The following is a 22,207-nucleotide window of genomic DNA, read 5'->3' on the forward strand; positions in this document are numbered from 1 at the left end:
CTCAATCATCCTTGGCCTTTCTCCAACTTGAAATGTTGAACTATCCCAGAAGTCAATCCTTTTCTCTTCTGTAGTCTTTACACTCTTTCTCTTCTCTACACTTAAAATATATATATAACCTGTTTCCTGTACACTCTTCCTTTCCCCACCTACTGTTGCTCCTATAGTGTTTACTTCTAGTTCCAAAACTTTAAAATATCACCTAGAAGTTCATGACTACCACATTTATGCCTTCAGCTCAGCCCTCTTCCCTAAACCCTACCTGTCTGACTCCTCAAGAACTCTGTTTTGGATGTCTAATGCTATCTTAAATTTAACAGGTTCAAAACCAAAATCCTGATTTCCACCTTACTCTATCTCCACTGAATACTTTCATCCAACTTACATTCTTGCAGTTTTTCAGGCCAAGAAATTTGGAGTGATCTATTTTCTTTCTTTCACACTACACATTTAATTTATAAGCAAATTCTATCAGTTCTACCTTCACAACATGTCCAGAATCCTCCCACTTCTGAACTTTTTTGTTATTGCCATCCTTCCCCCACATGGGCTATTGCAAAAGCATGACTGGTCCCCCTGCATTCCCTCTTGACTTTCTATAGCTCCTTCTCAACACAGAAATCAAACTGACCCAGAAGACCTATCCTCAAAACCACCCAGTGAGCTGGGCATGGTGGTGCACACCTGTAATCCTAATGGCTCAGGAGGCTGAGGCAGGAGGATTGCAAGTTTAAAGCCAGCCTCAGCAACTTAGTTGGGCCCTAAGCATCTTAGTGAGACCTGTTTGAAAATTTAAAAAAATTTAAAAAGGGCTGGGGATATGGCTCAGTGGTAAAGCACCCCTGGGTTCAATCCCTGATACAAAAAACAAACAAAAACCCAAACAATCCAATCCAACAAACCCACCCAGTGGGTTCTCATCTCAGAGAAGCCTACTTCTCATAATAACCCAGATACAGCCTCTGCTTCTCCTTTGAAGTCCTCTTTTGTCATCCTCTCATTCCTTTCTTCTGCTCAGGTCCAGAGCCTACTCACTCACTACAGCTCAAGTGTGCCAGCAGTGATGCTGTCTCACAGTCTCCACACTCATTGGTCCATTCTGCTGGGGACACTCTCCCCCGAAGTTCCATAGTTACTTCCTTAGGTCTCTAAATGTCACTAGACAGCAAGGCTTTTCCTGACTAGTCTTTATAAATTAGCAAAGTTCCCAATAATCTTTCCTCTATACAAGTTTTATTTTTATTAATGTAATTATTAATCAAATTTTTAATAATTTTTCTAAATTATGTGTTTTTAAGTTACTTTAACAGTGAGACATGAGGCACTCCCTGACCACTCCACAAAATGTCCACATCTTGTATCCTCTTGTCCCTGAAGGAACCTTGAATCATCTTGTCCCTCAATGTGTTTTACTTTTTTCCATAGTAGTTACCACCATCTGGGATTTCACTTATTTGTTTTTATCTGCCCCTGCTACTAGAACACAAACTTCTTAAGGGCAGTTCTTTTGCTTTCTTCATGCCATCCCCTATTCCCTTGAACTGTACCTGCTATATAGTAGGTGCTCAATAAATATGTTGAATGAATGGGTTCTTTGTGAGGTGCTATTTTCTCTTCTAACCTCCAAATCTACCAATCCTCCTGCATAGCTAACACTGATATAGTATTTACTCATGCAAGGAACTGTTCATAGTACCTTATATAATTTTCTCATTTAATTTTCCAAAGCCCTCAGATGTAGGTATTATTACCATCTCAATTGATAAGAAAACCAATATACAAAAAGATTAATTAATTTGTCCAAAGCTCGTATTTGGTTGGCATAGTCAGGATTTGAACTTAAGAAGATTGGCTCCAGAATCCATATTATGTTGTCTCTATTCATGTATTTTGAATGAACTGTTTTTGCTCCTGAGATTAACCCCTACACTTCTGCACTAGACGACTTCTTTCTTTGTATTGTGGCTTAAATATCATTCACATGCTAATGATTCCTAAATTTGTGTTACTAGCCCAATATGTCTTCTGATTTATGACTAGAATCTGTCTATTGGACAATTCTACATGGATGTCAAAGGGTTATATCAAACCTAACATCTATAAGGTCAAATTCTGGATTTTCCCACTTCCTTATACTTGTTCCTCCTGTCTCAGGCAAGGGTACCATATTCACCCAGTTACTAAGGCTAAAGACTTCATTTTCTCCCCATACCCCATATCAAATACACCAGCATGTTAGCTCTGCCCTTAAAATATGTCCTGAATCCAAACACCTCCCAGCACCTTCACTCCTACCTCTCATTCTGCTCCAATGTCACCTTAAGAGATGCCTCTCTTCATTGTGCTTTCTTAAGACAGAACTCTTAACCAGAACACTTCTTCTTTCCATCCCCCTGCCTTGTGTTTCATTTTTCTTCATTGCTTGGTATTTATTTACTGTCTGAGCACCCTAACTTCTACCTCACCTCACTCCGATGCAGAACATAAATAAGGTCTGTGAGGACAAGAACTTTGCCTGTCCTATTCACTGCTTGAGTGACACATGAATTCCTGCCTGGCTATAGCACACATGTACACACTCCAGACAGTAATCCTTCTTTCTCTTACCTAAAGACAATAATTTCATCGGCCATTTCTTGGCGTCTCTTATACTGTTGCAAACATATAGAGCAATAATCCTGTTTGGGATTCAATCCTCTCGTGACAGAAGCTCTCAGGTTACACAATGACCAATGGAGATCTTGGTTTAGAAGGCTAGTTGTTGTTTCAAGCAGGGTCTATGAAAGACCAAAACAAAAAACAAACAAGGTTATCAAATGAAAGGTAGAGAAGAATGGAGAACAGAACTTGTTTAGTTTTCAACTACAAACAACTGAAACTAGAAGATAAAATTGATGAGACAAACATCAAAACCCCCAAAACTCAAGTAGTTAATGTGCAGTATAACAAGGCTCAAGTCTGTCACTAATTCCTACTGAGAAATGTGTATTCTGCCATTCTGTGGTTTAATCCAGTTTAATTTAATTGATGGCTTTCAAACAACTAGATAAGCTCAAATCTATTTATTACATTTATATAATAACTTCTGTCTTGATAGCTCAGGCTATTGTAACAAAGAACAGTCTGGATTGCTGGTTTTTTATCGAAACTGCATTCACGGCAATGTTTCAAATAACCTTTCGCTGAAAAAGCTAATGGTCATTACTCAGTTTTCATCTCCCTTGGGCAGGGATCACATTTTCCTGATCAGCACTCATAAATCATTGTGATCCACTCAAAAGACTCTGCCATTGTCAGTAAGTTACATAAAGAATTCTCACAATTATCACATTAAGTCATCTTAAGGCTCTTGTGCTTATAAAGTATTGTTTCCATACTAAACTAATTCTCAACATTCATTTTTTATCATTTGGATATACAGCTGGATTTTTTTTGTTTATTGATTTTATTTTTTTTAAATACACAAAAGTGGAATGCATTACAATTCTTATTACACATATAGAGCAAATTTTTCATATTTTTGTATATAAAGTATGTTCATGCCAATTTATATCTTTATACTGCTCATCATCTGTAGCAACCAGAGAAATGCAAATCAAAACTACTCTAAGATACACCTCACTCCAGTCAGAATGGCAGCTATCATGAAGACAAACAACAATAAGTGTTGGTAAAGATGTGGGGAAAAAGGTACACTCATAAACTGCTGGTGGGACTGCAAATTGGTGAAGCAAATTTGGAAAACAGTATGGAGATTCCTTGGAAATCTGGGAATGGAACCACCATTTGACTCAGCTATCCCTCTCCTTGGGACTTAAAAACAGCATACTACAGGGATACAGACACATCAATGTTTACAGTACAACTCATGATAGCTAAACTGTGGAGCCAATCCAGATGCCTTTCAGTGGATGAATGGATAAAAAAAATGTGTCATATATACACAATGGAATTTTACTCAGCTGGGTTCTTTTTTGTCAACCCAAAGTGGAAGATGGAACTATATACTGTCCACCCTCCTTGCTATAAAACTTAGCTTTATAAATTACAATATAAAACTTTTAGTTTTAATTACCTAACTATCCTAGTTCTTTCCAATCAATGCCATCATTTTCTCTTCTTCTATACCTCTGCAATTGGCAAAAACTTCCCACCTTGTACTCAGCTTTACTTTTTCTTCTGCTACCCTGGTCTCTGTGCCTGCAGGGGTATCAAACTTCACTGGCTTATGCCTAGCAAAGCTGCAAGTTTTACAACATCTAAGAAAAACTCTATCTCCCAAATTATTCTTTTGCTTCTCTCTCATATTCTTAGGGGGGGGGGGAGCTGTAACATACCTAAATGGAACTTTTCCTAAGAAAAATACATGTCCACCAAGCTGGTTCTTAACTGAGAATTAAAGCTACAAGAAATTGAAAGTTAAGGGAAGACTAATGACCATTTTTGGCTAGTGGCAATGATCTGTTTCAAAATATTAAAAATAACTCATTTAATTTAATTTTATTTTGCACTTTTATATATATATATATATATAGACCATCCTTTTCATGAGTTATAGTTTTATCAGCAATTATTTTTCCAGAAAGATTTTTGTAATTTCATTTTGAAAGGTAGGTATTAGTCTCACTGTCAATCAATCAAAAACAATTCTGAATTAGATGCATTTCCATATTTTAGAATAAGTATATACATGTAAATTAAGGTCAAGAGAAATTTAAAAATAGGGGGAAAATATACACTTATCTCGATTTACATTACTTTCAGTAAAGAGATGGCAATTTTTAATGAAAAAATATGGAGGCAAAGGAGAAAAAAAGAGAAAATTATAAAAATAGCTTTTTTTCTACCTTAATCAACACAAAAAGCAATAGAAGACAGGAAGTAATTAAAATTAGAGCTGAAATCAATGAAATTGAAACAACTAAAAAAACTGACAAAGCAAAAAGTTAGTTCTTTGAAAAAATAAATAAAGTTGGCAACCCTTAGCCATGCTAATGAAGAAAAGGAGAGAGAAAACTCAAATTACTAATATATGTGATGAAAAAGGTACACTTATCTCAATTTACCTTACTTTCAGTAAAGAGATGGCAATTTTTAAAGAAAAAATATGGAGGCAAAGGGGAAAAAAAAGAAAATTATAAAAATAGCTTTTTTTCTACCTTAGGGCATACTCAGATAATAAAAAGTGATTGACTTACTTGTTCATAGTTAAAGGTATCTAACATTCCCAGAATAAGACCCTGGATTTCTCCAAGTTTTCCTTTTCCATATACTGGATCCTAATTAGAAAAACATATAATTGTTATGATTCTTGGTATTTTTAAATTACTTTAAGATATAAAATACCTGAAAAAACCCAAATATACTCAAATATATATATATATATATATATATATATATATATACATACACACACACACATACACATACACACACACACATATATAATATTTTTACTTTTTAGGTGTAGATGGACACTATACAATGCCTTTTATTTTTATGTGGTTGTTGAGAATCAAACCTGGGTCCCGCCCGTGCTAGGCGAGCACTCTACCGCTGAGCCACAACACCAGCCTCTCAAGTATATTTTTTACAGCCACAAGATATTCATTCTTTCATGAATCTTCACTGGAAACGTCCATTAGTTTTCATTTGAACATCTCAAATACTTTGGAAAAATAAATGTTAAATGATCTAATCCCCTTTCTTAATAATCTTCTTTACAAGACTTATTGTTTGTTTTCATAATAGTTGCCATTCTGACAGGAGTGAGATAAAATTTTAGTGTAGTTTTGATTTGCACTTCTCTAATTGCTAGAGATGATGAGCATTTTTTCATATATTTGTTGATTGATTGTATATCCTCTTCTGAGAAGTGTCTGTTTAGGTCCTTGGCCCACTTATTGATTATTTTTTTGGTGTTTAGCTTTTTGAGTTCTTTATATATCCTTGAGATTAGTGCTCTATCTGAAGTGCAAGTGGTAAAAATTTGCTCCCAACATGTAGGCTCTCTATTCAGTTCACTGATTGTTTCTTTTGCTGAGAAGAAGCTTTTTAGTTTGAATCCATCCCATTTATTGATTTTTGATTTTGTCTTCTTTAATTTCTTTCTTTAGCATTCTGTGGTTTTTAGAGATCTTTCACCTCTTTCATTAGGTTGATTCCCAAGTATTTTATTTTTTTGGAGGCTATTGTAAATGGGTAGTTTTCCTCATTTCCTTTTCGGAGGATTTGTCACTGATGTATAGAAAACGCTTTGGATTTATGGGTGTTTTTGTACCCTGCTACTTTGCTGAATTCATTTACTAGTTGTAGAAGTTTTCTGGTGGAATTTCTCTATGTATAGAATCATATCATCAGCAAATAGTGCTAGTTTGATTTCTTCTTTTCTTATCTGAATACCTTTAATTTCTTTCATCTAGTTGCTCTGGCCAGTGTTTCAAGAATTATGTTAAATAGAAATGGTGAGAGAAGGCATCCCTGTTTTGTTCCAGTTTTTAGAGGGAATGCTTTCAACTTTTCTCCATTTAGAATGATGTTGGCCTGGGGCTTAGCATAGATAGCTCTTATAATATTGAGATGTGCTCCTATTATCCCTAGTTTTTCTAGTGTTTTGAACATGAAAGGGTGCTGTATCTTATTGAATGCTTTTTCTGCATCTTTTGAGATGATCGTATGATTCTTATCTTTAAGTCTATTGATGTAATAAATTACATTTATTGATTTCCATATATTGAACCAATCTTGCATCCCTGGAATGAATCCCACTTGATCATGATATACTATCTTTTTGGTATGTTTTTGTATTCAATTTGCCAGAATTTTTGCATCTATGTTCATTAGAGATATGGGTCTGCAGTTCTCTTTCTTTCAATGTCTTTGCCTGCCTTTGGAAGGAATCAGGATGATATTGGCCTCACAGAATGAGTTTGGAAGTGCTCCCTCTTTTTCTATTTCCTGAAATAAATTGAAGAATACTGGTATTAGTTCTTCTTTAAAGGTCTTGTAGAATTTGGCTGTGTATCCATCTGGTGCTGGGCTTTTCTTGGTTGGTAGGCTTCTGATGATATTTTCTATTTCATTGCTTGAAAGTGATCTGTTTAAACTGTGTATATCATTCTGATTCAATTTGGGCAAATCATATGACTCTAGAAATTTGTCAATGCCTTTGATATTTTCTATTTTACTGGAGTACAAATTTTCAAAATAATTTCTAATTACCTTCTGTATTTCTGTACTGTCTGCTGTGACATTACCTTTTTCATCATATATGTTAGTAATTTGAGTTTTCTCTCTCCTTTTCTTCATTAGCATGGCTAAGGGTTGTCAACTTTATTTATTTTTTCAAAGAACTAACTTTTTGCTTTGTCAGTTTTTTCAATTGTTTCAATTTCATTGATTTCAGCTCTAATTTAATTATTTCCTGTCTTCTATTGATTTTTGTGTTGATTTGTTCTTTTTCTAAGGCTTTGAGATGTAGTTAGGTCATCTATTTGTTGACTTTTTCTTCTTTTAAGAAATGAACTCCATGCAATAAACTTTCCTCTTAGCACTGCCTTCACAGTGTCCCAGAGATTTCAATACGTTTTATCTGTATTCTCATTCACCTCTAAGAATTTTTAATCTCCTCCTAGATGTCTTTTGCAACTCATTGTTCATTCAGTAGCATATTATTTAATCTTTAGGTATTGGAGTAGCTTTTAAAAAAAATTTTATCATTCATTTCTAATTTCTTTCCATTATGATCTGATAGCATGCAGGGTAGTATCTCTACATTTTTATATTTGCTAAGAGGTGCTTTGTGGCATGATATATGGTCTATTTTAGAGAAGGATCTACGTGCTGCTAACAAGAAAGTGTACTCACTCATTGAAGGATGAAATATTCTATATATGTCAGTTAAGTCTAAGTTATTGATTGTATTATTGAGTTCTATAGTTTCTTTGTTCAGCTTTTGTTTGGAAGATCTATCCAGTGGTGAAAGAGGTGTGTTAAAGTCACCCAAAATAATTGTGTTGTGGTCTACTTGACTCTTGAACTTGAGAAGAATTTGTTTGATGAACATAGATGCTCCATTGTTTGGGGCATATATATCTATAACTGTTAAGTCTTGTTGGTGTATGGTTCCCTTGAGCAATATGAAGTGTTCTTCTTTATGCCTTTTGATTAACTTTAGCTTGAAGTATACTTTATTTGATAAGAGGATGGAAATCCCTACTTGCTTCTGCAGTCCATGTGAGTGGTATGATTTTTCTCAACCTTTCACCTTCAGTCTGTGGATGTCTCTTCCTATGAGATGAGTCTTCTGGAGGCAGTATATTGTTGGGTCTTTTTTTTTTTTTTTTTTTTTTGATCCAATCTGCTAGCCTATGTCTTTTGATTGGTGAGTTTAGGCCATTAACACTCAGGGTTATTATTGAGACATGATTTGTATTCCCACTCATTTTTGTTATTTAACTTGACTTGGTTTCTCCTTTGATTAATTCTTCCTTTAGTTTAATACCTCGCTCTGCTGATTTTCATTTTGTTTTTCAATTCCTCTTCATGGAATATTTTGCTGAGGATGTTCTGTAGTGCAGGCTTTCTAGTTGGAAATTCTTTTAACTTTTGTTTATCATGGAAGGTTTTTTATTTCATCATCAAATCTAAAGCTTACTTTTGCTGGATATAAGATTCTTGGTTGGCATCCATTTTCTTTCAGAGCCTGTCAGATGTTGTTCTACGATCTTCTAGCTTTCAGGGTCTGGTTTAAAAAATCTGCACGTAACCTAATTGTTTTCCCCCTATATGTAATCTGATTCCTTTCTCTCATGGCTTTTAATATTCTCTCCTTATTCTGTATGTTAAGCATTTTCATTGTAATGTGTCTTGGTGTGGATCTGTTGTGATTTTATACATTTGGTGTTCTGTAGCCTCTTGAATCTGGTTTTCCAATCTATTCTTCATGTTTGGAAAATTTTCTGATATTATTTCATTGTTCATTCCTTTGGTTTGGACCTCTATGCCTTCCTTTATCCCAATAACTCTTAAATTTGGTCTTTTTATGCTATCCCATATATCTTAAATGTTCTGGTCCTGGTTTCTTACCATTTTCCCTGTGTGGTCTACATTATTTTTGAGATTATATATTTTGTCCTCATTGTCTGACATCCTGTCTTCCAAGTGGTCTATTCTGTTGGTGATGCTTTCAATAGAACTTTTAATTTGATTTATTGTTTCTTTTATTTCAAGGATTTTTTTCCCAGAACCTCTAACTCCCTACTGAAGTAATTTTTGCTTCCTGTATTTGTTTATGTAGCTCTGTGTCAAAATGATCTTTTGCTGCCTGTATTTGCTCGCTGATATCATCCTTTAATTCACAGAACATTTTAATTATGTACATCCTGAACTCCTCCTCTGTAATTTCTTCTGATGTGCTGGCCATGGATTCTAATAATGTATTATCTTGATTTGTTTGGGGGACGTTCCTTCCTTGTCTTTTCATGTTGCTTGTGTGTCTCGCTTTCTAGTACTGTGGATCCGAGGTGTTTTTGTTTTTATCCTATTGGCTTATACTGATCCTGTAGGGTTCCAATACCTCTCCTTTGAGGGGAACGACAAAGTTAACAGATCCCAATATAAACAATATACAGCCTTAAAAAGTTGCTATTAAGACATTTACAGTTTGGTCACAATGTACAGAAATGATGAATTCAATTATTATCTATAATATAATTGGTAGGTTTATAAAGGGTTTATAGTTTCTGATGGTAAACAAAGAACTAGGGGTGAGGTGTAGGATAATATGCTGAGGAGGTAGAAGGTAAAGATGTAGAATTATTATATCTTAGGAAGTGTGGAAGAGAAATCTAAAGAAGAAGGTTAGTAGCAGAATAGAGAGGAAGTAATTTTGGGTAGACAAGTAAGTGGGAAGACAGTAGAGTACATAAAACAAACAGATGGGCTGGGGTTGTGGCTGGGTGGTAGAGCGCTTGCAAGGCCCTGGGTTCGATCCTCAGCACCACATAAAAATAAATAAAACAAAAGTATAAAAAAATTTTAAAAAACCCAGATATATATTAAGAAAAACAAAAATGTTAAAATAGTAAAAATTGGAAGGAAAAAAAAAAGAATATACAACACAACTGTAATATACTATTCAGATGTTCCAGACCTCAAAATCCTAATTCACCTAAAGTACTTGGTTTCACGTAAGTTGGGGATGTGAAGGCGGGAAAACAGGAAAGGAGAAGAAAAAAAAAATCTCAAAGGAAAAAACAAGAAATGTTTTGGTTGAAGGTCAGTATCTTTCTTGCTTCCCTTCTCATCCAATAGATGGGGTCATCTGTTGTTAGCTGGTATCTCTGCCCTCAGGATGGTGAAGGTAACCACAGTGTCACTATACTGGGGTAGTGGCTGCTGGGAATAAGGGGGAGTTGAATACTGGGTACCTGGCCAGCTGGAGTTCCAAATGGGAATTGCCCCCACTAAAGATGGTGATGACAGTGACCCAAGATGGAGGTGCCTGCTTTCAACAATGGGGTGTTGGGTCAGGTGATGGCATTGGATGTGGATGATGTGTTCAGACAGAGCTTGTGGCATGCAGTGTGTGGTTTTGGCTGTCTTCAGAGCCTGTGTGAAGTTCCCAGATGCAGGCAGGCTATGGTGTGCAGGAGTATATCTCTGTTGCTTTCAGAGTCCCAAGATGGAGGTGACTGGGGAGCCCCATGTTGATAGATGGTGGGGAGTGGTGGCCGGAGTTCCTGCGCCTGGGTAGCTGCTATTGTCCTGCATGGGAGTGGTGTCTGGGATTTCTGCTCAGGTGGTGGCTGAAAGTTCTGTGTGGGTGCTGATGCCTATAGTCCTGCACCCAGTAGTCCAGGCACCCAGTAGTCCTGCATGGGCGTGTAGATGGGAAACCTACTCTGCCGCTAAGGCTTAGAGCCCTGCACGGGCACAGTGGCCGTGATTCCTGCCTGGGAGTAGGAATATCACTCGCAGAGAAACAGTACTCTCACTGCTTGAGTCCCAGGTCACAGAGTGACACAGAATGCTGTCTCCCTTTGGCCCGTTGTCTTGGATCCCTCTATTTGTATTCTTGGAACTTCCATTCTGACTGATGTGAGATGAAATCTTAGAGTAGTTTTGATTTGCATTTCTCTATTTGATAGAGATGTTGAACATTTTTTCATATATTTGTTGATCGAATGTATATCTTCTTCTGATAAGTGTGTGAATTGCCATACTACCCAAGCCCTACACGGATTCAATGTAATTTCAATTAAAATCCCATCATTATTTCTTACAGAAATAGAAAAAGCAATCAGGAAGTTCATTTGGAAAAATAAGAGACCCAGAATAGTCAAACTAATCCTCAGCAAGAAGAGTAAAGCAGGAGGCATTGCAATATCAGACCTTAAACTATACTACAAAGCTATAGTAACAAAAACAGCATGGTATTGGCACCCAAATAGACATGTAGACCAATGGTACAGAATAGAAAACACGGAGACAAACTCACATAAATACAGTTATCTCACACTAAACAAAAGCGCCAAAACCATACACTGGAGAAAAGATAGCCTCTTTAGCAAATGGTGCTAGGAGAACTGGATATCCATATGCAGCAAAATGAAAATAAACCCCTATCTCTCACCATGCACAAAACTCAACTCAAAATGGATCAAGGACCTAGAAATTAGTTCAAAGACCCTGCACCTAATAGAGGAAAAAGTAGGCCCAAATGTTCATCACACCAGATTAGGCCCCAACTTCCTTAACAAGACTCCTAAAATGCAAGAAATAAAATCAAGAATTAATAAATGGGATGGACTCAAATTAAAAAGCTTCTTCTCAGCAAAAGAAACAATCAATGAGGTGAAGAGAAAGACTACATTTTGGGAGCAAGTTTTTGCCACATGCATGTCAGAGTGCTAATCTCCAGGATATATAAAGAACTCAAAAAATTTAACACCAAAAATACCCAAACAACCCAACCAATCTTTTCTTCACTGCTGCTGACTTGAGGTATGCCAAATAATCTGGAAAATGCACAAATCCTCTCCCACCAAAACAAAAAATCCAACCACCCAGAGATAAACACTGTTGATATTTTAATGTATACTTATCAGTCCTGTTTCTAGAGGAGAGAAAGGGTGAGAATGATAAATTTCCCTGCATACAAAATTTGCATATTTCAAATACAGTACTTTTATATCTGTTTTTTTCCTTACTGTACTGATATATCCTGAGCATTATCCAGTGTAGTTTCTAACTGAGATTGGTTTTCAGTACTCTGAGTTTGGCTAGATAAGAATGAAGCTGTCTCCCATAGGATCCTCTATTTTCCTAGCTGCTGTAGTTGTGCTGAAGAAATGGAAGGTACAAAAGAACTGTGTGTTTGTGTATCAATTAACAAATTGAAAAGTTTAGGCTTGAATAGATCATGTAAAGCTTAATAGAAAAACTTTCTAGAAATCATTATCTCTAAGCCAAAAATACCTGTCCAGAATGTGGAGACCACTTACAAAAGGCAAGAATGTGAATATTTCACACTGTTCCTTTACTAGAAAAGCACCTCAGGCTATACCAGACAATTTCCTCATTTTATTTTCCTTACATAAAACCGGAATTATGTTAATGCTTTCACCATTACTTAATTATGATTTAGTCAATATTTCAATAAATACACTTGTTTCTTAGTCAAAATGTCCATGGATAGTGTATTTTAAATCTACAATAATATTTGTATCCAATATGTTAAGGTAGTTCTGGCATGTGTTTATGATAAGGGTGACTTGGAGAATAAAGATGTCTTAAAAGGTTAAATTCTGGGAAATAGAAGAAATCTTTATAGGTCATTTCTATATTTATATCAGTACATTCTACTTTAATATACATAATTTAAAAGCAAAACCATGAAAACTACCTCATGCTGGGACAACATATAAATTATAGAATGCAAAAGTGAGCTCAAGGCTTCTAGCACAGCATGTACACAATCCACTAGCACTTCAAATTATTTTCCAAAGATGTCAGCTGAATTCTTCAGCAATGAGTAACTACTGAGGCTTCTCTTAAACTTGTTTGCAAACTATGAAAAAAGAGGACATTTGGTACACATAAAATTTTCCAAAAGTGCATTAAAGAAATGATTACCACTTTTTTTCTTACTGCTTTCTGGCATTTACTGTATCGTGTGTGTATATGATTTGTTTTAAAATGAAAATCTTTACTAATTGAGCAAAACTTTAAAATATAAATTATGCTCTATGCAGGAGAGTATATAAATCACTTGCTTGCTTTAATTCCTGCAGTAAGAAACTCATAAAAAGCTTCTTAAGAACCAAAAATTACTTTTGCTATTGAGTGAAGACTATATCTAAATATATGACATAATATATATATGGGTCCCTTAAAAACACTCCCTCACTTATCAACTAACATTCATTAGAAAAGTCTGTACAATTCAGGTCTGAGGCATCAGTTTGAATAAAATTTGGAGGTCAAGAAGATCTCAAAAACCTCTTATAATTTGACATCATGTGAATTTTTATTTTGGAAAAATGGATTTTTTCAGTTGAGTCAGAGAAACTGTACATCTAAATAACTGCCATTCTCTTTTTTCTCCCCTACCTCAGGACCTGATAAAGATGAATATGAAAAACATCTTGACTCATGTTATATCAGAAAAAAAGCCCTAAAACTTGAAATTAGAAGACCTGGATTAAACCAGTCATTCTAACACAATAAAGGAGTAAACTAGGGCAAGTCATTTAATCTTTCTGAGTGACACTTTACTCACTAGAATTGAGGGTGCTGTTATTTAATGTACATATAGATCAAAAAAGATAATGAACACAAAAGTGCTTTATAAGCTTTGAGAACTACTCAAGAACATTATGTAATTGAGCTAATATTTATTGAATGTATACTATGTTCTAGGTACTGTGCTAGGTGCTAGAGATAAAAAAGGGAATAAGATAGATACAGTTTGTACTTTTATAAAACTCACAGCCTAGGAGGTATTATAGAGGTCGGACAGTGTGGTACTGGCGAAAGAATAGGAAATAAATCAACGGAAATAAACCCAGAAAGAGACCCATACAATATAGTCAAATAACAAATGGCAATGGAGAAATTTCAATACAGAAAGAGATAGATCTTTTAAAAAGTGGTGTTGAAACAACCAGATATGCAAAAAAAAAAAAAAAAAAAAGAAGAAGAAGAATTGACAGTGACCATACATTTTTTCTATAAAAATTAATGCAAAATTGATCCTGGCTCTAAATGTTAAATGAATAACTACAAAAATTCTAGAAGAAAACAGGAGAAAATATAGGTAACTTTGGGTTTGGTGATGAGTTTTTATATGCAATGCCAAAAACATGACTTATGGAAGAAAAGTCAATACATTGAACTTCATTAAAAGTTAAAACTTCTGTTCTATAAAAGACATTAAGAGAATCTAAAACTAGCCACAGAATGGGAGAAAATATTTGCAAAATACATAACTTATAAAAGATCTTATTCAAAATATACAAAGAACACTTAAAACTCAAAAATAATAAAGCAAACACCTTAAATAAAAAATAGGCCAAGGGGCTGGGGTTGTGGCTCAACGGTAGAGCACTTGCCTAGCATGTGCGTGCCCTGGGTTTGATCCTCAGCACCACATAAAAATAAATAAAGGTATTGTGTCCAACTACAACTAAAAAATAAATACTTTGGAAAAAAATAGGCCAAATATCTGGATAGACTCCTCCCAATAAAATTATGCAGCTGAAAAAAAGCATATGAAAAGATATGCAATATCTTATGTCATAAGGCAACTCCAAATTTAAAAGACAAGGTACCACTACACACCTATTATAATGGCTAAAATTCAAAACACTGACAACACCAAATGCTGATGAGGATGTGGAGCAATAGGAACTCTCATTCATTGCTGATGGGAACATATAATACTACGAATACTTTGGAAGGCCATTTGGCAATTTCTTGCAAAGATAAATATAGTTTATACAATTCAGCAGTCACACTTTAGGTATGTACTCAACTAAGTTGAAAACTTACATCCCACAAAAACCTGCATATGAATGTTTACAGTAGCTTTAAGGAAACTCACAAAACTTGGAAGCATCCAAGAGTTCTTAAATAGGTCAATGAATAGACAAACTGGTATAAAAAGAAAGGAACTATTGAACCCCCATAAGATATGGAAAAACACTAAATGCACATTGCTAAGTGAAAAGAGGCAATGTGATTTACTATTCTAATTATATGCCATTCTGGAAAAAACAAAATTTAGAGATAGTTAAAAAAAAAAAAATCAGTGGTTGCCAAGGGATCAAGGCAGGGAGTAGGATGAAGTGGAGTACAGGAGACTTTTAGGACAGTGAAACAATTCTGTATGATACTGTGATGGTAGATACATGACATTATGCATTTGTCAAAACCCACAGAATTATACAAAATAAAGGGTGAATCCTAATGTAAAGTATGTTCTTTAGTATCAACATTGATTCATGAATTTTAAAATGTCTCATGCCAATACAGATGTTAATATTAGGGGAAACTAGGGGGACAGGGAAGAAGGGGAAAATGGAAATTGTCTGTACTTGGTGCAAAATTTTTATGTAAACCTAATACTGCTTTACAATTTTTTTTTAGCCCTACACTTTTTCCCCTCTTCTACTGTATTTCCTATCCCTGAGTCTAAAACATTCTATATTTTAATTTCTCTTGCTAATAGGCTAATGGTAATGTATACAAGATAATAATCTAGGAGGGCAGGAAAAGTATCTTCTAGGTTCTCAAGTTCTCATGGGCTGGGACAAGAGAATGGCTAGCTTCTGGTAGGTGTAACCAATGAAACACCTTAGGTTAGAGGTTCCCTTGCTCTGCTCATTGTTACTCCTTTGTTTTTCAAATGTTTTTTGAAATCCCTAATAAGTTGATGTATCCTTTCTAAGGAAATATCATTTTAATGTCTCTGTTATCTTTTTAATTGGAGGGGGTGCTTGGAAGAGGGAGAAATGAATACTTACAGGTTTAACTATAACTCAATCCTTGACTTTTTAAAACAATAGCTTTGAAGAGGTCTAATTGACATACAATTTGATAAATTTGGACATATAATGAATATATCCATCAGATCTAAAATGTCGTGTCCTAAAAAAATCCCTCCTCACTCTCACCCTGAACCTGCATCTCCCAACACTATCCCCTACTTCTCGCCACCCACCATCCTACTTTCAATTGTTTTAGATTATTTGGCATTTTCTATAATGTCATACAAATGGAACCATACAGTATGTATTCTCTGGCTTCTTTCACTCAGTAATTTCAGGATCATCTAGGTTGTAGGGTGCTACAGATTGAATGTTTGTGTTCCCTCATCCCCAAAGCCTTAATCCCCAATATGATGGATGGTACTTGGAGACAGAGTCTCTCAGAGGGAATTAGGTAAGGAGAGTACAGCTCTCATGGTGGGATTACATTTTGGGAGCAAATTTTTACCACTTGCACATCAGACAAAGCAAATAACAACAAATAACCCAAACAATAAATGGGCCAAGGACACGAACAGACACTTCTCAGAAGAGGATATTTAATCAATCAACAAATACATGAAAAAATGTTCATCATCACTAGCAATTAGAGAAATGCAAATCAAAGCTACTCTAAGATTTTATCTCACTCCAGTCAGAATGGCAACTATCAAGAGTACAAACCAATAAGTGTTGGCGAGGATGTGGGGGAAAAGGTACACTCATGTTTCTGGTGGGACTGCAAAATTTTTCAGCCAACATAGTAATCTTATAAAAAGACATAGGAGAAAGTTTGTTTCCTCTTGCACTCCCATGAGAGGGTTCAGCAGAAGGCAACGATTTGTGAACAATGAAGATAACCCTCAGCTGGACCTGATTGTGCAGACAGGCTAGTCATGGACCACCTGCCTCCAGAACTGTGAGAAACAAATGTTGCTTAAGACATGCAGTCTGTGGCATTCTGTTATAGCAGCCTGAGCTAAGAGGTAGTGTATATAAGTAGTTTCTTTTTATTTTTAAGCAACACTCTACCATTATGGGTATACCATAAGTGCGTATCCATTTGACTGTTTTACACTATTTCTAGTTGTGGGTTGTTAGATATGAATATGCTATGAAAACTTGTGTACAAGTTTTTGGATATGTGCTTTTATTTATATAAAAGTTTAACAGCTGAATTATATGGTAAGTATGTTTAACTTTCTAAACATGGACACAGTGTTTACCAGTAGGGCATACTTCATTTCCTATTTTTCAAGAATCACTGTCATTTATTGTATGATATTCACTATTTTTGTTTTTGAAAATCACCATTTCATATATTTTGTTCAGTTTGGGGTTGTTTCAAGTAGGACAGCAATTTGGCATCTGTTTTTCCATCTTTGCCAGAATAATTCCTTCATCCTTGATTTTATGCATTTTAGAAATAGTTACTTAGTACCTATTATATGCAAGATGCCTCTGTGCTAAGGATCTGGTGATAGAACAATAGTCAAAGTGTAGTCTTACCTTTCAAGGTCCATATAATCTAACAGGAAATAAAAATAAGTAAATGAGTCTGACTCAGACATTTCTTAGAACTCCATCTTTGGTCTTCTGTTTTCCTTGCTAACCCATTTTCTCATAAAATTCGTCCAGTTTCAAGTATTTAACTACTATATCTATGTTGATGACTTCCAAGTATACATCTCCACTTCTTGCCTCTTCTGCTAAACTTCAGTCTTATACTCTCCCACTACTGTTGGCCATATGCACATGAAATCGGAAGCTTAACTAGGTTCTTTGTGTATCCTTTTATTTTTGTGTGTCCTCCTACAACAGCCGAAGTCCAGTGAATTCTATCACCCAAATGATTTCAGAGTCTACCTTCTCTTCTCCATTCTTTGTAATCCAATTCCCAAACTCTGAGTACCTACTACCTTCTAGATATCTTTATGTCTTTAGTCTTAATCCCTTCTAATTCATCTTGTATAATGCATACTGAGTGATCTTTCTAAAGAAAAATCTCATTCTATCATTTCTTTGCTTAAAATCTTGATGACAACCTACTGACTTCAGAATAAAATCTGAAGTCTTTATCATGGTTTACAAAGCAATTAAGGGCACAGTCTCTGCCTATCTCTACAAATTTCAGTTCCATGATTATTCTTTATTCCTGTCCTATGTGCCAAGCATACTTAAACAATTACAACTTCCCATGTTTTCTCCTCAAAGTTTTTATAATGTAGTTCTCTCTGCTTAGAATAATCTCTGTTCTTTCTCTGATTCCTTTAGGCTCTTAAAAGACCTCTTTTCTTCCAGAATAACTTTTCAAATCCTCTGGTCTGTTTCAGTTATACAGTTTTACTAGTACTTATTTGGTTATATATATTCAGAAATCCACTTCAGTCTAACTGATTCAAAAAAGATAATTTTTGTAAAGGCATTATTATGGTTCAAGTTTAAGCAAAGGAATGCAAATAAGTCTTAAGAACTAGAATGAGGTACTAAGGTCATCAAGATCTCCTCCTGGTAATATCTCCTCTGCTGGTTTGTGTGTTTTGAATCTTTTTTATATACCTGTTCATTCTCTTCTTTGTGTCTGTTTCATTATTCTCTCTGGTGATTATTCTTTTTTCAACATTCCAGTCCACATAACAGAAAAGAAATTACTTGTTGGTTCCTGAAATTTGTGCCCTAAATAATCCAGAAACCCCCCAAAAGACTTAAGTATCTTTCTCAAGTTCAGTTCTAAAAAGGACTCTGATTGGCTACACTGAAATCAGCTAGTTAGAGCCAGGAGATAGGGTCACACTTTCCCATGGCTGCTCCTGGTCTTGTCATGTGGAGTATAGAGATACTGATATGGCAGTTTTCCATGGCAGTTACAAGGAATTTAGAGCAGAAAATCCTTAAAGGTGAACACTATTACTTGCTTAGAACCCTATGAATAGATGTATCAAAACATTCTTTGTCTCTTATAAAAGCTCCTGTGGGGTAAGAACTATGCCTTTCATCTATCTGTGTAATGAATAGACAAAGAAAAATATAATTAAAAAATTAATGACTAGCTCCTTTAAAGAGCAGAGACCAAAACAAATAAGTTTCAGTGATGTAACAGAAAGGAACATGAATTAGGAAAGACTGTGGTGGTAGTCCAGGAACTGCCACTAAAGATAGGCTGAGATTTAACTTCTCTATATTCTAGTTTTCTCCTTTGTCAGCAGGAATTGTTATAGTAGTTCCATCTACCTCAAGATTGTGGTGTGCTTCATATGAGATATCTGAAAAAGTACTTTGAAAACTTCTTTAACCTATGGTAAGATAAATGAGGTAAAATAGAAATAACATCTTTCCTGATTAGTGAGGAGTTAACAGCCTCTAAAAGAAAATGATTATAATAAAAGTCAGTATAATTCAAATTAAAGTGGAGATTTTCAGATATTAAAAGGCTTCAAAGATGCAAACCTTGAAATACAAAATTTTAATTTTGCTAGAATTTATGTATGGTAATATGTGGTGAAAGCTCTCCATAAAGCAAAATATATACACTGAGCTAGATACAGTGGTAAATGCCTGCAATCCCAGCAGCTTGGGAGGCTGAGAAAGGAGAATTGCAAGTTCAAGGCCAGCGTTAGCAACTTAGTGAGTCCCTAAGCAACTTACTGAGACTCTGTCTCAAAATAAAAATAAAAAAGGGGCTGGGGGTGTAGATCAGTGGTTTATTGCCCCTGGGTTAAACTCCTAGTACCCAAAACAAAACAAACAAACAAACAAAAAAAAAACACTGAGAGAGAACGTAGTTTTGGTTTTAGAATTTCTTTTCTTCTAAATTTCCTTGGTAAAATACCCTGCTTTGTGGAGATATTACTTTACATGTAATTAAAATTTTTATGATTAATATATTTTTAAATGGATATGAGAAGTTGTCTATATTAAAGAATCATTCAACACGGTTTTTGTAGTTGTAGATGTTCACAATATATTTATTTTGTTTACTTAGTTTTTTTATGTGGTGCTAGGAATCGAACTCAGTGCCCCACATGTGCTAGGCAAGTGCTGTACCACTGAGTCACAACTCCAGCCCTCAACACTTGATAGTTGCCAAGGATCTGATGAGATATATGTAAATGTATGTTCTTAATGATGGTGTACTACGTGATGACAGAGATTACTAGATGCAGCGGTCTTTATAGAATAAACAAAGAAACACTATAGACACATTATAGTCAAAGAAACACTGCCCAGAGGCTTCACACCACATGGGAAGTGGAGCTTGGAGAGTCCTAAAAGAGCTAGAGAGCTGATGGGGACAATATGATTAGATGAAAAACATTTGAAAATTATAAAGACCAATGGCATCATATTACATTTTAATATATATATATATATTTGTGTGTGTGTATGCGTGTGTGTCTATAACTCAGAAAGTGAGAAAAGATAAAATGGACTCTAAGTATAATTCCTGCTGTTTCTCCAAGAATATTCACAGGTCTTTCTAAAAATATATCTTACTGTATTTTTAGTGTTCTCTTTTAGAATAAGCTGAGAAGATACAAGTTGTTTTTTTTTTCCCTAAAGGAAACAGGCAGAAATGATGTATCCTACAAAGATTTAAGACAAAAAGCCAGCTAAAATTTAGAGCTGGAGTTGAGAATTGAATATAAAAATAGTTTCACAATGAGTTATATAACAATCTAAATAACAACCAATGATCAATAAATGTATATATTAACAATTTCTAAGTTATCTTTTTTTTAACCTGAAAAGTAAAATCAGAATGAAATACATAATTCTCTCCTAGTTGACACAGCAATAGGAAGTGTGTGTGTATGAATCCCAAGGCAACAGTGACCTTCTGAATGCTGCACACCTTAACTGAAGGTCAGTTATAACACATCCATACCCATGGGGTGACAGAAAAGTTTCAAAGATTAATTCAAGTTAGATATTTAGCTAGTTAGAAATTTGGCTGCATTATGCTTGAGACCCTTTTAAATATTAGCCTAATTTACTGGTAAAATATTAGTAGAACCCAATCAACATTTAGTCTCCCACCTCTTTAACTCACCTGTAATATTCTTTGCAAGATTGATGGAAGGGCAATAAATGCTGCCATGCTGTTTAGAACTTGCATGGTCAAAGACTTCAGAGCTGTTGTAACAAAATGTCAATATTAAAGTTAGTTTAGAATAAGTGTTTTCACCTTGAGATTCAGAGGAATATAGTGGGCTCATATTAGCTTCTTAAAAGCTTAGTCAACCAAGTCCAATTTGATATTTTTAGATAAATTGTTGATACACTGAAAAGATAAACTATATAACTAGCACAACAAAAAGAACAAACCTGAAAGATGAGATCGATTCTTAATATGGTTTCATTAAGGAAAATAACAAGAAATTGAGAAAATATATCATAATGACAATTTCTGTAGATAAAAATTAGGTGATGACAGAGGCGGCTCTGTCTCTGTGGTTCTGATGAACTTACCTTCAGAGAGTAGAGGAGGGGCAGCTGAACTGGACAGCTTCTGAGGGGCCATCATTGCCTCTAATAATGGAAACCAGAGTGCCTATAAGGTCAAAGGAAACCAAAGAAAAACCAAAGTCTCTGTTATTTTTGGAATAATGAGTATCAGTATAGTGTTCTGCAGGTTGAAATGTACTCTCTGTGTACATCTGTTGGTAAAAATTAGAAAAAGAAGAGGGAACATTTGATGAGGAAGAGAAAAACATTAAAAGCAGTGATCAAAGCTAAAAAGATCTTCAGCATGAAGCCTTGGGAAACATAAGGAAGACTTGGAATTGCAATTCTGTTATCTCTAGAGAGGGTAGGATCAAGAAAGCAAGAAAGAGCTTCTGTTAGGTTCTTACCTTCTTTTCTATGAATCTATCACCGAGAAAGCCTGAATAACTTCATGTACCACCAAAAGGACTAAATATCCCCATAGCTACTCTCTTCCACTTTTTCTTCAGCAATGTCAAACAATAAATGAATAAAGGTTATCCAAAGTTTTCTTGTATCAAGAATTATTTGTATTTACTAAGTCTCACAGACCAGGAAATAGCAGTTAATATTATCTTAGTCAGCATTACCAAATTTATCAAGAGATAAACAAATAGATCTACCATTCATTCACTGCTATTCTGTTAGGTACTATATTAAATGCCTTATGTATATTTTGTCATTTTAATCTC

At 35.0% G+C, this 22,207-nt stretch overlaps 1 protein-coding gene across 1 annotated transcript in view; it reads right to left on the reverse strand.

Annotated features, from left to right (window-relative positions):
* The window catches only part of Vps8 (VPS8 subunit of CORVET complex), a 253,801-nt gene that overhangs the window by 54,190 nt on the left and 177,404 nt on the right, over positions 1-22,207 (reverse strand). The window contains exons 40-43 of the mRNA XM_077795024.1: positions 21,501-21,582; positions 21,082-21,164; positions 5,199-5,279; positions 2,608-2,777 (exon numbers count right to left, since the gene is read on the reverse strand). Coding sequence (XP_077651150.1) covers positions 2,608-2,777; positions 5,199-5,279; positions 21,082-21,164; positions 21,501-21,582 — 416 coding nt within the window. The remainder of the gene's footprint in view (positions 1-2,607; positions 2,778-5,198; positions 5,280-21,081; positions 21,165-21,500; positions 21,583-22,207) is intronic.

This window comes from Urocitellus parryii, chromosome 2 (assembly GCF_045843805.1).
Source record: "Urocitellus parryii isolate mUroPar1 chromosome 2, mUroPar1.hap1, whole genome shotgun sequence".
Lineage (NCBI taxonomy): Eukaryota > Metazoa > Chordata > Mammalia > Rodentia > Sciuridae > Urocitellus > Urocitellus parryii.